This window comes from Physella acuta, unplaced genomic scaffold, assembly GCF_028476545.2.
Source record: "Physella acuta isolate Inbredline_101_S28 unplaced genomic scaffold, ASM2847654v3 ptg000245l, whole genome shotgun sequence".
Taxonomy (NCBI): Eukaryota; Metazoa; Mollusca; class Gastropoda; family Physidae; genus Physella; species Physella acuta.
In genome coordinates this window covers 372983-386017 of record NW_026731764.1, presented here as the reverse complement: position 1 = coordinate 386017, position 13035 = coordinate 372983, and the positions used below count along the sequence as shown (strand labels likewise).

General features: G+C 36.1%; 1 protein-coding gene across 1 annotated transcript; it reads left to right on the top strand.

Moving 5' to 3' along the window:
* The first annotated feature begins 8155 nt into the window (after positions 1–8155).
* Positions 8156–12946, top strand: LOC131938477 (xaa-Arg dipeptidase). Its single transcript, XM_059296534.1, has 8 exons — positions 8156–8573; positions 9090–9241; positions 9609–9757; positions 9982–10124; positions 10329–10483; positions 11008–11130; positions 11552–11666; positions 12173–12946. The coding sequence occupies exons 1-8, from the start codon at positions 8345–8347 to the stop codon at positions 12301–12303; spliced, it is 1197 nt and encodes a 398-aa protein (XP_059152517.1). The 5' UTR covers positions 8156–8344; the 3' UTR covers positions 12304–12946.
* The last annotated feature ends 89 nt before the right edge of the window (positions 12947–13035 follow it).

Here is a 13035-nt window from a genome sequence, read left to right as displayed (position 1 = left end):
TGTTTTCCTTTAAAAAATATCAATATCGTATATCTGGTTTGTCTAGAGTTATTATACGCTGAATATTTTCATATTAATAATTAAAGATAAATCCCTGGTTTAAGGTTTGTCTAAATTTGCCTGCAAATTAACCACCCGAATTACATTGTAATCAAATGATGGCAGAATCGGATTTAGACTTAATAAGTCTCTAAACTCTTCTTGGTATTGGCCCCTTATAAGATATTTTATATATATATATATATATATATATATATATATATATATATATATATATATATATATATATATATATATATATATATATATAGTGTCTTGCCAAATATTTGCAGGTATTTTCAACTTTCTACAAAAAAGTGTGTATATATTTGTATTGGAAAGAGAACTCGGCCTACACTACGATTTGAAAAAAGAAATGCATTTTTTTAAAAAAAATAAATTAATATTAAAAAATAAAGTTGGTGACAACGTGCTCACCACGGTTTGCAAAAGCTATAACTTGTTTAGCTTAATCCAAAATCCTGCTCTGCATGCAGGTAAATCAACGCTTGCTATTGCTTGTTATCACCCGCAGATATGTGTTAATAACCTAGGTATACCTATAGAGGGGTTTAACGATGGAATGTATTTATCTCACACTAAAATTGTAAATATATTAGGACACGAAGTTAGTGTGATCTAGGTATGAGAAAATATCAAATCTTCAAATGACCCTTTGCATATATACATCTTCACCTTCTCGGCATTGCTAGTCACAATATCAGAGTTTCTTTCAGGTATCCCTTCGGGTGAAGTGCCACCCCCGGAGAAAAAGGTCTGAAAAAATACTGCACTATATTAGTTCGATTTATCAACCTTACATTTGCTGTTTACGTTTTATCTGACGAGTATTGGCCGTTAAACTTAGATTGCCATTGAGATGGACCATTCACACTAGCTGATCGCAAAATTTAATTTTAACTAGAGTTTACGTTGTCAAGAAATATAGGAGGCTGAGGTTTCACCAAAATATTGGGTTTTTGATATCAGTGTCGGTCAGGGAAAACTGAATAACACTGTCATAGAAAATACGTCATTTAGCGGCATCCTTGATTCTCTTTAGTGTTTCCTTCCTTGCAGTTAACCGGTCTGTTAAAGGTCAGCGGAACTAGGATATCTTTTTGATAGATAACTGCGATATTCATTAAAATAATGCTTTTCCTTTTCACTTAGGCCTACACGCTTTAAAATACGTTAATCTAAATCGGCGTTGGCATGAATATCTCTGCAGAAGACCAGCCTTTCCATGGAGCAGGTGAAGAAGGGTTCATCTCTTTTGATGACCTCGTCAATATGTCCAGCTGCCACTACTGTCCCAGGAACCCACCTCGCACTTTGTTTTTTGAGCTCCCGTTGTTCCAATCTTCGCCTAGTAATGTTATCTCCCCCGTGCAACACAGTTGGTCAAACAACAGGTTAGGGAGTACAATTATTATGTTGGCTGTGATTTCTGTTTCGTCAATTTTTAGTGCGCTGCATGTTTATCTTTCTGTCAGTGTATCTGTTTTTAGCATGATCTGATGCACAAAGTATGCTGGTTCCAACCTGTTTGAGTCTGGAACTCTGTCGAGTCTTTGCTACATGGTCACAACCATACGCGACATTTACACAGACGTTACTTGGATGCGATTCAAGATGATGTGGTTCATGTTCTCCGCGAGCTGTCTTTGATTGCTTGTCTTATAGTTGTCGGGGTTACGTTTTTCCTCCAACATATTATTTATTGTTTGGTATACCGCTTCCGAATAATTATCGTTCTTTGTGCTCCAAAGTCATTGTCAAATATGTTATAACAGTACCTGCGGTTTGATCTCGTCACTGGTTTTTATTACATTGTCGTTGATTTGCAATAATATGGTCTGTTAGGCTAAGTGTATCGTCTTCAAAGGTATCGTCTACGTCCTTGTGCCAGGGGCGGAACTACAGTGCCGCCAGACCCCGCAATGCGGGGGGGGGGGGGGGGCACGCCATTTAGGGGCCCATAGCCGACCATAATAAATTTGGTATAGTATAGTTAAAAAAAAATTTCTTGCATTTTTGATTTGACGGTAAAAGCTTTTTGTAAATAACAAACAGATCTGCTACAGTAGTGATGTTATACAGTGGCTAACACATGCTGTTGTGTAAAAAAATATATGCCTGAGCTGTAGTGTGAAAGATAGGCAAACGTTCAAAACACTTCCATGACTTATTTCCCTTTTTTAAATAGTTAAATAGGGGCGATCCTAAGCTCCTTTTAATGTATTTGTACTAAACAAATTAAAAAGCAATAACTTCTGTTAATTATTATTTTTTAAGAAATGCATACTAAAGAATGACATAGCATAAAAAGGAAATATATTTGAAACAAATAATATAAATACAAAAAAAACATAAAAAAACATAACACGAGAAACCATAACACATACAAAGCTTTCACGTTTTATATTCTTTTGACCGGCTGAAAACTAGCGTATAGGGCAGTGTAGGCAGTATTACAGCAAGTATAGGGGACTTATTTTAATCGGGCAAAAATTCTAAATCCAGATTTATTAAAATTTCGGCGTTTTACGCGTAATCTTGTCGGAAAAACTGGACTTAGCAATTCTGACCGGATGTGTGGATGTGTGTCTGTAAACACAATAACTTGAGTACCGTTAAAGCTAGGTTGATGAAATTTCGTATATAAGTATTATATAAAATTTGTAGATCCTTTTCAACTTTTCAGCGATTTCCGATAACTGGAAGTGGAACTTTTTCTAGTTTGAATTTTTCAAAAGCCTATAACTGGAGTACTTTTTTAGATAGATAAATGAAAATTTTACATACAAGTAAAAGATATAAATTTTAATAATGAAATAACACACTGAACAACTACGTTTGTCTTCGTTCAAAAATACGCTATGATAAAATAAAACTGCTGTTACCAGATCAAACTAATCAAGTCTTAATGTTCATGTGCTATTGATGGAACAGAACACATTCAACTGTAAATATTGGTAATGCTCAATCTATCACTGTAATACAAACTGGGATGCACACCATGAGTCCAGGGACAATGGGCAGGATTCAGGGCACTTGTATCTCAAGTCATGTGAAATGATTCATTCTTTGTTGAAATAGAAGCATTTCGAACAGGCAAGGTATGAACTATTGCATTCAAATTATAGCAAACCGAAATGGCTATCTGTTTGCTTATATTAAAACTGAAACAAAATAACCTGCTCACAGTAAAACATTGAGCCACTTAATTCAAGACTATCGTACCTCGATTAACGAACGCCCCAACTTCTACTTTAGGCAATCACTTTTATTTTATTTTTACTTTCTCGTATATACGAAGTATAGAGAAAGTCTTGTAATCGTGCAAAAAAATTTGAGATTTTTACAAATCTCTACGTTTTACACCTCACTGATACGGAAAAAAAAACATAATTTTGCAATCTTGTCCGTATGTCTCTGTGTCTGTGTATGTGTATGTGTGTAAACACGATAACTTGAGTACCGTTAAAGCTAGGTTGATGAAATTTCATATATAAGTATTATATAAAATGTGTAGATCCTTTTCAACTTTTCAGCGATTTCCGATAACTGGAAGTGGAACTTTTTCTAGTTTGAATTTTTTAAAAGCCTATAACTTGAGTACTATTTCAGATAGATAAATGAAATTTCACATGTACGTTAAAAGTTTTAATTCTCTACCTTCTGTCAAATTTTGAGTAATTTCCGTTGACCGGAAGTACTAATTTACGCTATTTCCGATTTCTCAAAAAACGCATGTAATTTATAAAGTACTAATAATATTGCGCACTATTATGCACATTTCATTTGACGTTCACTTGGTGTGCAATCCTTTTTTTCTATGAGGTTTTATTGTATTTTAAAAACTTTAAGTATTTAAAATGGAGTTCCCATTCCCTGTTGTTTTATTTAGGAATATTCGAGAAAGCTTATGGGAGATCACTCCCGGTTTATTTTAACGTGTTTCCATAGCCTTTGCCCAACCAAGAACAAACTACAGCAGATGTTTGATTTTGGAGTTGTCTCTCCTAGAAGAGTGGCTATCCCCAGCAAACGAGCCTCATCTGCCCGAGGATTTGAACTCGAGACATTTCAGTTAAGCATCCACGAGCTTTACCGACTCGACCACGCCGATCCCCTAACATCTAACCAATATGTACTCATTTTTATCATGATTATATGTTGTCCCCACCCACTACCACGACACACACACTTACAAAACACAAGGAGGCGAGATCCATCCGCTACGTCAGTAGCACTAAATATATGACTGTTTAGTTTACGCTTGTAGAAGTTTCCGACCTCTGCCCCGCGATCTAGCCGGGTACCAGACGGTAAGACGATGTCCTGCGTCTGGTGGTGGGGGAAGTAAAGCCTGAATAGAGCCTACGGATTGATAAGCAAGCGACCATCATGTAGTGTTTCAAACCAACATCTCAGTGAGACTGATTCAGTCCACAATTTGCCATTTAGTTGGAGTTCACTACGTCGAGACCTCCCTGGCTAATGGGAGTCAAACTCCTGAGCCTGTATATCCGTGTCACGATAGTTATTGCACTGTAATTTAAGTATTTATATTGGGCATGAGAAAGCTGGAAATGCAGACTAACCTTGAACAAACGTAAATATCCATGAGAATATTATAATGTCGTTTCAGAGCAGTCGATAAAGACTGGTGGCACTTGTTTGATTATAGACGCAAAAAGAAAACAAAGAATATCAAACCACATTATGTAGGAAATTATCAATAACATACAGAGGTTAAACTAGGCCCAACTAAAACAGTAAGCACGGTATAAGCGTAAAAAAAACCACACCTCCATCCTCTTAGGTGTCATTCTTTCTTCTTTCTTCTTCTTCGTTCTTAATTATTAGTGTTGAAGGGGATCGAGATTTATCTGTCACTGGGTTTGAACTCGAGACTTTGTTTGAATTTATCAATCATGAGCTTTTTGCTGACTCGACCACGCCTCCAACACAATTAAGCGTTACGTGTCAACTTGTTATGCGCCATTGAGGCCATTGACCGATTTCAGCCTGCTTTTCTTTTTAACACGTTTTTCTTAACTCAGCTTCGCGTTTGTGGGTTTGTTGTTAAAATTGACATCGAAAATTAGCTCACTTCTGATTGCTCTAGACATCTGAAATTCGGCATGCAGGCTATTTTCGCCTAACAATTTCAGATGCAATCATAAAAACTAGCAATTAGAGACCTAAATTAGCTTAATTAAATTACGCCCCAAGGACCCTAAAATTGAGGACATAATTTCTAAAGATACCGACAAGACTGGAGGCCTATTGACACAGTTACTTCGGCCCCAATCGATGTGAGCGCGCTGGCCGTGATCGTATAGTGGTTAGTACTTCGCGTTATGGCCGCGACAACCCAGGTTCTAATCCTGGTCACGGCATGTAGGCTGCTGTGGGTCTCGCACTGCCAAGCTCACATAACAATTTCAGATGCAATCATAAAAAACTAGCAATTAGAGACCTAAATTTAGACTAGCTGATACCCCTTCTCTGTTTAAAGCGTATCGGTCGCTCAAGATTTTTAGTCCGTGTATTTAAAAACACTTAGTCAAGTCATACTTAATCAAGTCATTAGATAAAGTAGAAAATAAACTATATAAAAAACTTTTTAAAAACCACGTTTTTCATGTGTAGCAACGGACTAAAAAGGAGAAAATAAAATACTTAAAAAAAAAAACTTTTTAAAAAACCACGTTTTTCTTGTGGACTAAAAAGTAGAAAATAATTTTTTCTTCCGACCCTAGGGGATCTACCAATGACTGCTCGTAGATTTTGTGCTTCCTCGAGCTGTGCAGGTTCTTGTGATGACTGTTCATACATTTGATGACAAAAAACGTGGGTCGGGCAGATTTATGATTAAAGCGAAAAGCACACAACACACGAATTTTGGAAATTTGATGGTGAACGTACCCACGTTTTTTGTCATCAAATGTATGAACAGTCATCACAAGAACCTGCACAGCTCGAGGAAGCACAAAATCTACGAGCAGTCATTTTCTACTTTTTAGTCCACAAGAAAAACGTGGTTTTTTTGAAAAGTTTTTTTTAAAGTATTTTATTGGATTTGCTTCCATAACCTTTGTCCAACCAAGAACAAACTACAAGGCAGCAGTTGTTTGATTTTGGAGTTGTCTCTCCTAGAAGAGTGGCTATCCCCAGCTTACGAGCCTCATCTGCCCGAGGGTTCGAACTCGAGGCTTTTCGGTTTAGCAACCATGAGCTTTACCGACTCGATCACGCCGACCCCTTATTCATTCATTTATGAGGCCAACAAAAAGTTAGATTTCCACAGGCGTCATCCCTGGCATGTAAACCCGATATTAACGTTCACTAAAAGTAAAGGCCTATAAATGTTTTTAAAAGTTTAAATCATACAGTATTCACACCAGATGCATGTCATTTATGTGTCAGAATTCGACCGCTGTTTTTTGTTTTTAACTCTAAAATCAACCCAATTTATTTATTGCAAACGCTGTCCGAGCTGGTATTTATACTAAAGTGTGTGCTCGAGTTTGATATTTTGATCAAAAATTGAAATAAACTTGTCATTCAGATATTAAAACATTGGCTTTTACTTTTAAAGTAAAAAACAAACAAAAAAAACAAAGGTTTCACTTTAAAGGGAAATTTACTATGATTGAAAAAGGAAATTTGGGGGCCCCAAAAAATCGGGGGCCCCTGGCTGCAGCCCCCTCAGCACCCCCCTTAATCCGCCACTGGATGCAGCGGTTTGCTGAACTTATCTGTCACAGTACGTTCCCATCTACACTTGCCGTGATGTCATCTCATCTGTAGCTAGCAGTACGCCTTCATCTACAATTCTTGTTAGATTCCCCTGTCATCTGTGGCGGTGCATCGTAATCTACAGTATCAACTGTTGTTTATTTTGATCGGGACTCATTTGTGTACCAGACCATGACCTTGGACCGTGATGAACCACGTTCTGGCGTATAGGTAGTAATTTTTCTGACACACACACAACAACTCATAAACTATGACAGCCTTACAAGGCCGTCACAAGCAACCTTAGCAGCAGACTTCAGTGCTCTTCAACAGAGGCGTAGCGACCCTTCCCGGCGCCCGGGGACAAACTTTTCGATTTGCACCCCCCCCCCTTCGAGATTTTGATTTGCACCCCCCCTCAAACTTTCAATATGCACCCCCCTCAACCTTTCAATTTATTTTTCCAACCCATTTTGGCGCCCCCTAAGCTCGGCGCCCGGGGACATATGTCCCCCCCCCCCGCCCCCCTCGCTACGCTACTGCTCTTCAATAAGGTTCTAACACACAAATTACTCACAATAAAGTAATGCACTATGCGCGGATGTTGATGAAAACCTGGGCGAACGCCCTCGGATACTGTGCAACATTTTATAAGAGTTTAAACAACGCGTCAGTTATCATGCACTTTTAGACTAGCTGATACCCGTGTTTCGTTATGGTACTTTATGGCGCAACGCCTTTACAGATTATTTCCTAATTTTCCTTCTTTAACTCTCGATGCAATGTAAACTGCCGACAAACAACACGCTTAATCGAGCGTCCGCGGAGAGCTTTTATTATGCACAACCATCTCGTTTTAAATAAAATGCATAAAAACGTTTAAATTACAAGCTTTTAAGTAATAATGCAGTAAAAGAGAAAATAAACTATTTTCTATAATCTATCTAATCTAATCTAATCTATAATATAAGCCACCAGGTAGTGTGTCAGTCATTCCGTCATCGCTATGGATTTCGGAAGTCTCTCCCTTGGCGTCTGGTCCGGCGACGGTTTAGATGACGACGCGAGTTCGGGGAGGAGAGATGTCTAGATGGATGTTCGTGAGAGCGTTGGCTCTCAATTTTTTTACCGTAATTTAATTTTCGTGAATAGGCCTATCCGTATTCGCACCAAAGGGCTACTGTCACCCGCGCGCAGCGCGGTGCGCTGAAGGAATATTCGCCCCAATGCGGGGACCCTCATCCGCGCGCAGCGGAACGCTTTTTTCTGTTTGCGCATTTTTCTGTTTGCGCATTTTTATGTGTGCGCAAATTGCATGAAGAAAAGAGGCGTGAAAACGGATTTTTATGGAAAATTAGGTCAAGGTTACGGCTAACCGTTTATTTGGATAACAGGGGCTGATAAAAGATTAAACCGTGTAGTGTAGGCCGAGAGAAGATCTAGTTTTTAAAAGAACAAAACTATTTAGATCTAGATCAACTTCTTGTTATAGAACTATCTTTATAGTACAGAGTATAGGCCTGCGTTTGACGTTGTTTTGTTTTAAAATAACATGGATCCCTTGAAACAGTATGCATGTGAAGTGATAGACAGTGACGCTGGCCTGCTAAATGCTATTAGCACGGAAATATGGAACCTTAAAGAGCTGGCCTTTGAGGAAAGAAAATCTCACGACGCTTTGACTCGGTTTTTAGAGGATCAAGGTTTTCGTGTAGAACGACATTTCAAACTTCAAACAGCATTTGTTGCTCGATGGGGGAACCAAGGTCGTGACGTGGAAGGTATGTGTACAGTAAATAAATATAGGTCACAGAAGGTGCAGACACAAATTTTTCCCTATTATGAAAATACACGTCGCAATCTTAAATGTTTAACGCATAGGAAATTAGGCATGCAACGGTTGATTTCGTCCTTACTTAGTCTAATTTTCTTATTTAGGAGGAAAGATAGGGTAGCAAAAACAGGGAAAGAGGATAAATAAAGAATGCTGGGGGGGGGGGGGGGTGTAGGGGGATTAGCTAACTTACAAAATAGAAATCAGGAGAATTATTTTATCCCCTCCCCCTGTTTCAAGAAACCCTACTTTTTCATATGAATATCACCATCAACCAGAAATCATTGTTTCATGCAAGCCCTAGATCATAGCACAAACTTAGATAAAAATCCTATCTAGTTTCCAAACTATTGATTTAATATAAATATAGGCCTAAATCTGTATTGTCAATTTATTGTAATTGTACTTGTAGGACTATTTATTTTTGAATAATGAATTAATTAAACCCATGTATATTCTTGAGGTTATTCACCACATGTGGCTGTCCTTTGTGAGTATGATGCTCTCCCAGATATTGGCCATGCCTGTGGGCACAACTTGATTGCAGAAATAGGCCTGGCTGCTGCCATTGGAATTAAAGCTGCAATGGAAAAAGCAGGAAATAAATTATGGAAAGTATGTTCCATATTTTTAAATAACCTATTTTGTTCTAAGAAAAAAAATATACCTTTTAAGGGTTTGTAATGAATAAAAAATAGCTTCCTTAAACATTCAGTATGAATGTCGAAAGCTATATTAAAAACTATTTATGAAATATCTTACTCATTACCAAAACTATGCTGTTAACACTTAGGCCCTACCACAGAAACTATACTACTTATACTTAACACATAAACTACTGCTAACTGGTTCACAGAAACTATATTGCTAGCTTTTATCACAGAAACTAATTGTAACACTTATCACAGAAACTATGCCTCTAACCCAAAACTTTTCCACCAAAAGTTTTCATTTAGTATGAACAAGTTGGTAAATTTTGCAGCTGTCCATCATAGGAACTCCAGCAGAGGAGGCTGGGGGAGGAAAGATAGACCTGCTAAATGCTGGTGTGTTTGATGATGTTGATGTAGCTATGATGTCACATCCTACATCTTTTACTGATGCCAGGCCTATTTTTCTTGGAAGTAAAAGGTTAAATTTAGAGATTAACCATACAATTAATTTTTGCTACTATTTAAGGTAGAAGACTATTATTGTCGTTAGGCATATTTATCAACTTTAATAATGCAATAGATGTTCTTTTTAAAAATATTTTTAAATTATTTAAAGCAAATCATTAAGTTATGGAATTTTTTTTTTTTTAAATTGTATAGTAAATGTCAAATTTTCTGTATGTTTAAATTCTGTTCAAAAAGATTGTATGCAAATTACCATGGTAAAGCATCACATGCTGCTGGCTTCCCTTGGGAAGGAGTGAATGCCCTTGATGCAGCTGTGCTTTGTTATATGAATATTTCAACACTGAGACAGCAAATTAAGCCTAATTGGAGAATACATGGTGAGCTCGTATAGTTTGGGCTTGTCATTAAATTTTGTCTGGGCTTGCCATTTAATTTCTTTGGGCTTGTCATTAAGTTGTGTTGAGGGTTTACATAGATAAAATTATCTATGTGACTTTATAAAAAAACAGCAACTGTTGAATAAAGGTACATAGACTCTCTAAATAGACCTAGTGATTTAAAAAAAATAATTATTTCCTCAGCTATAATAACAAAAGGAGGGACAAAAACAAATATTATCCCAGCTGAAACAGAAATGCTAATCCAAGTGAGGGCTCCTTTAGAATCTGAGGGCAAAGAACTAGAAGAAAAAGTGAAGAACTGTATTGTTGCTTCAGCTACTGCTACTGGCTGTACGGTAAATATTTTTTACTCTCCTGGTTAAACTTGACTTCAATCTTCAAGTTTGTGGTATTTTTTTGGTGCTATTTGCATGCTAAAATAGTAAATAAATCTGTACTCATGTAATTACAATCACTTAGTTAAAAATGAAGTTTTAAGTTTATGATGAGATAAATCAAATCTTCCATTATTTCTGCCACCCATATTTTTGTTTCTCATATATCTTGGAGTTGGCCTACTTCTTTTTAGTAATTCTCATTATGCTAATAACAGCCTCTCTTTCATACCATTTTCTCTTTCTTGAATTCCCCTTGGTGTTTGTTGTGCAATGTTTTTTCTTGTCTCAGTCAAAGTTCAAAGCTTCAGAAATTAAAACTTAAATTTCTGTTAAAGATCTTCTTTGTGATTGTTAACCTCTTAAAATTGCTATTTAGATTTACACTTTGTAATAACATTTTTGTTTGTTTTTATTCTACTAAATCTGCAGATATATTTCCTATTGATTTTATATTTATGTTCTTCAATATCGTCAAACTTCAGGTAAATATAACAGATGTAGTTAAACCTTATCAGTCTCTGGCAACCAATGAAACTCTGGCACAGTTGTATGAAAGCAATGGCACTTTGGTGGGAATGGAATTCCCACAGATTAATAATAAAAAAGTGAGTTAAATCATTAATGATTGTATGTATAGTTAAATTTTGAACTTCTCAATTTAATTCAAGGTCCTATTTGTTGTTTACTCAAAGAAACAAATACTGAACTCTACCTGTGTAGAGTATGGATAAAATGAACATTCTCAACACACCGAAAAACCTGTACAATATGCTTGTCAGATATTCCATAGAATGCTTATGTACTCAATATCTTTAAAGCTGTGATGTAAATAGTGCCCCATCTTTTCATTAGATCAACTGTTTGTTAGATATTCCTTAGTGCTGATGTACTCTGTATCTTTAAAGCTGTGATGTAAACAGTGCCCCATCTTTTCATCAGATCAACTGTTTGTCAGATATACCTTAGTGCTGATGTACTCTGTATCTTTAAAGCTGTGATGTAAATAGTGACCCATCTTTTCATCAGATCCTTGGTTCTACTGACATGGGTAACTTAAGTCACAAGTTACCTTGTCTACACCCCACCTATCACTGTGGTACAGAGGCAGTCAACCATACAGTAGATTTTGCCACTGCCGCAGGTAATGCATTTAAAAAATCACCAACAGGGATAGATTTAATCACTGGTTGTATCATTTACTGGGTGGAGGATGGGGTGATCAACACCTTGTTAGTTGTCTTTAGCTTTAATAGCTGTGTAAAATCTGGAAAATCCTATAATTTAATGCCCTATTACTATACCACACCAAACTACATAAAGAGTGTAAATAACCAAATTGTAAGTTACTCATGTTTAAATTTATTTAAAGAGTGTTAGCAGTTAGTTACAGGTTATTTATTTATTTTTTATTTAGTTTTCTTTGTATTCACCTAACTTCAAATTAAATTTTAATGTGCCAATTCACCTAACGTCAAATTAAATTTTAATGTGCCAATTCACCTAACTTCAAATTAAATTTTAATGTGCCAATTCACCTAACTTCAAATTAAATTTTAATGTGCCAATTCACCTAACTTCAAATTAGATTTTAATGTGCCAATTAACCTAACTTTAAATCACCTGTTTTAATTATAAACACATCATTAGGTTCGCCTGAAGCTCAGCCTTCAACTATTGCTCAAGGTAAAATACTGGCCATGGTAGCATTGGACATTTTTCAAAACCCAGAACTTTTGAAGAAAATAAAACAAGATTTTAAAGCTGGATCTACTCTGTAATCAACATGAAACAAAATTTCAATTTGTATTACCATTGTTTTCAATAAAAGACTCAATGAGAATAGAACTTGTTTAAGAACTTATTATTTTGCATATTATAAAACTGATATTGAATTATCTAAGTATGCTAGGTTGACTAATGTGCATTACATTTAGATATAGAACTATTTGAAGAAGCTTCAATCCTGCTTTATTAACACACCAGTACTGAACTTTATATTGTTATACTTGAATGACAAACTTCTATTTTTACTGTGCTTGTCTCCCCTGTTATAGTAATGAAGACAGTTTCACAAATTGTGTAAATTTAATTTAATTTCCCATAATGCAGCAGTAGTTTATGCTAATATGTTCATCTGACAATGTGTATACAAAAGGGCTGATGAAGTAAGGTTGACCTGTTTCTGTGACATTCATAATCAAAACACCACGTTACTTAGTCGAACCTTTAAAATCACATACCTACTTCACAGAGGCAGTGAACCAAATGTTTGAACTACTGATATGGCCATTTAATTATTTCAACATTTACAATTTCTAAATGACTTTTATTTCAATAGAACAGTAGACCCAGCTTTTGTCACCCAAGTGTAAAAGAGATATTGGATCTTAAAAATCTAGCTGCCTTAACCTGATTCCATCCTGTACAGATCAGAACCTTGTGGAGTGTATAAGTATAATTTGTTTCTTAAAGATAATTTTGTGAATTTCTCCATGTAAATCTAAAAATTG

Bases quoted from the DNA above. Each gene is read 5' to 3' on its own strand.
- LOC131938477 (XM_059296534.1), top strand. From the start codon at position 8,345: ATGGATCCCTTGAAACAGTATGCATGTGAAGTGATAGACAGTGACGCT. The intron at 9,242-9,608 runs GTATGTTCCATA...TAAATTTTGCAG, and splicing joins CAGGAAATAAATTATGGAAA to CTGTCCATCATAGGAACTCC. The intron at 10,484-11,007 runs GTAAATATTTTT...GTCAAACTTCAG, and splicing joins CTACTGCTACTGGCTGTACG to GTAAATATAACAGATGTAGT.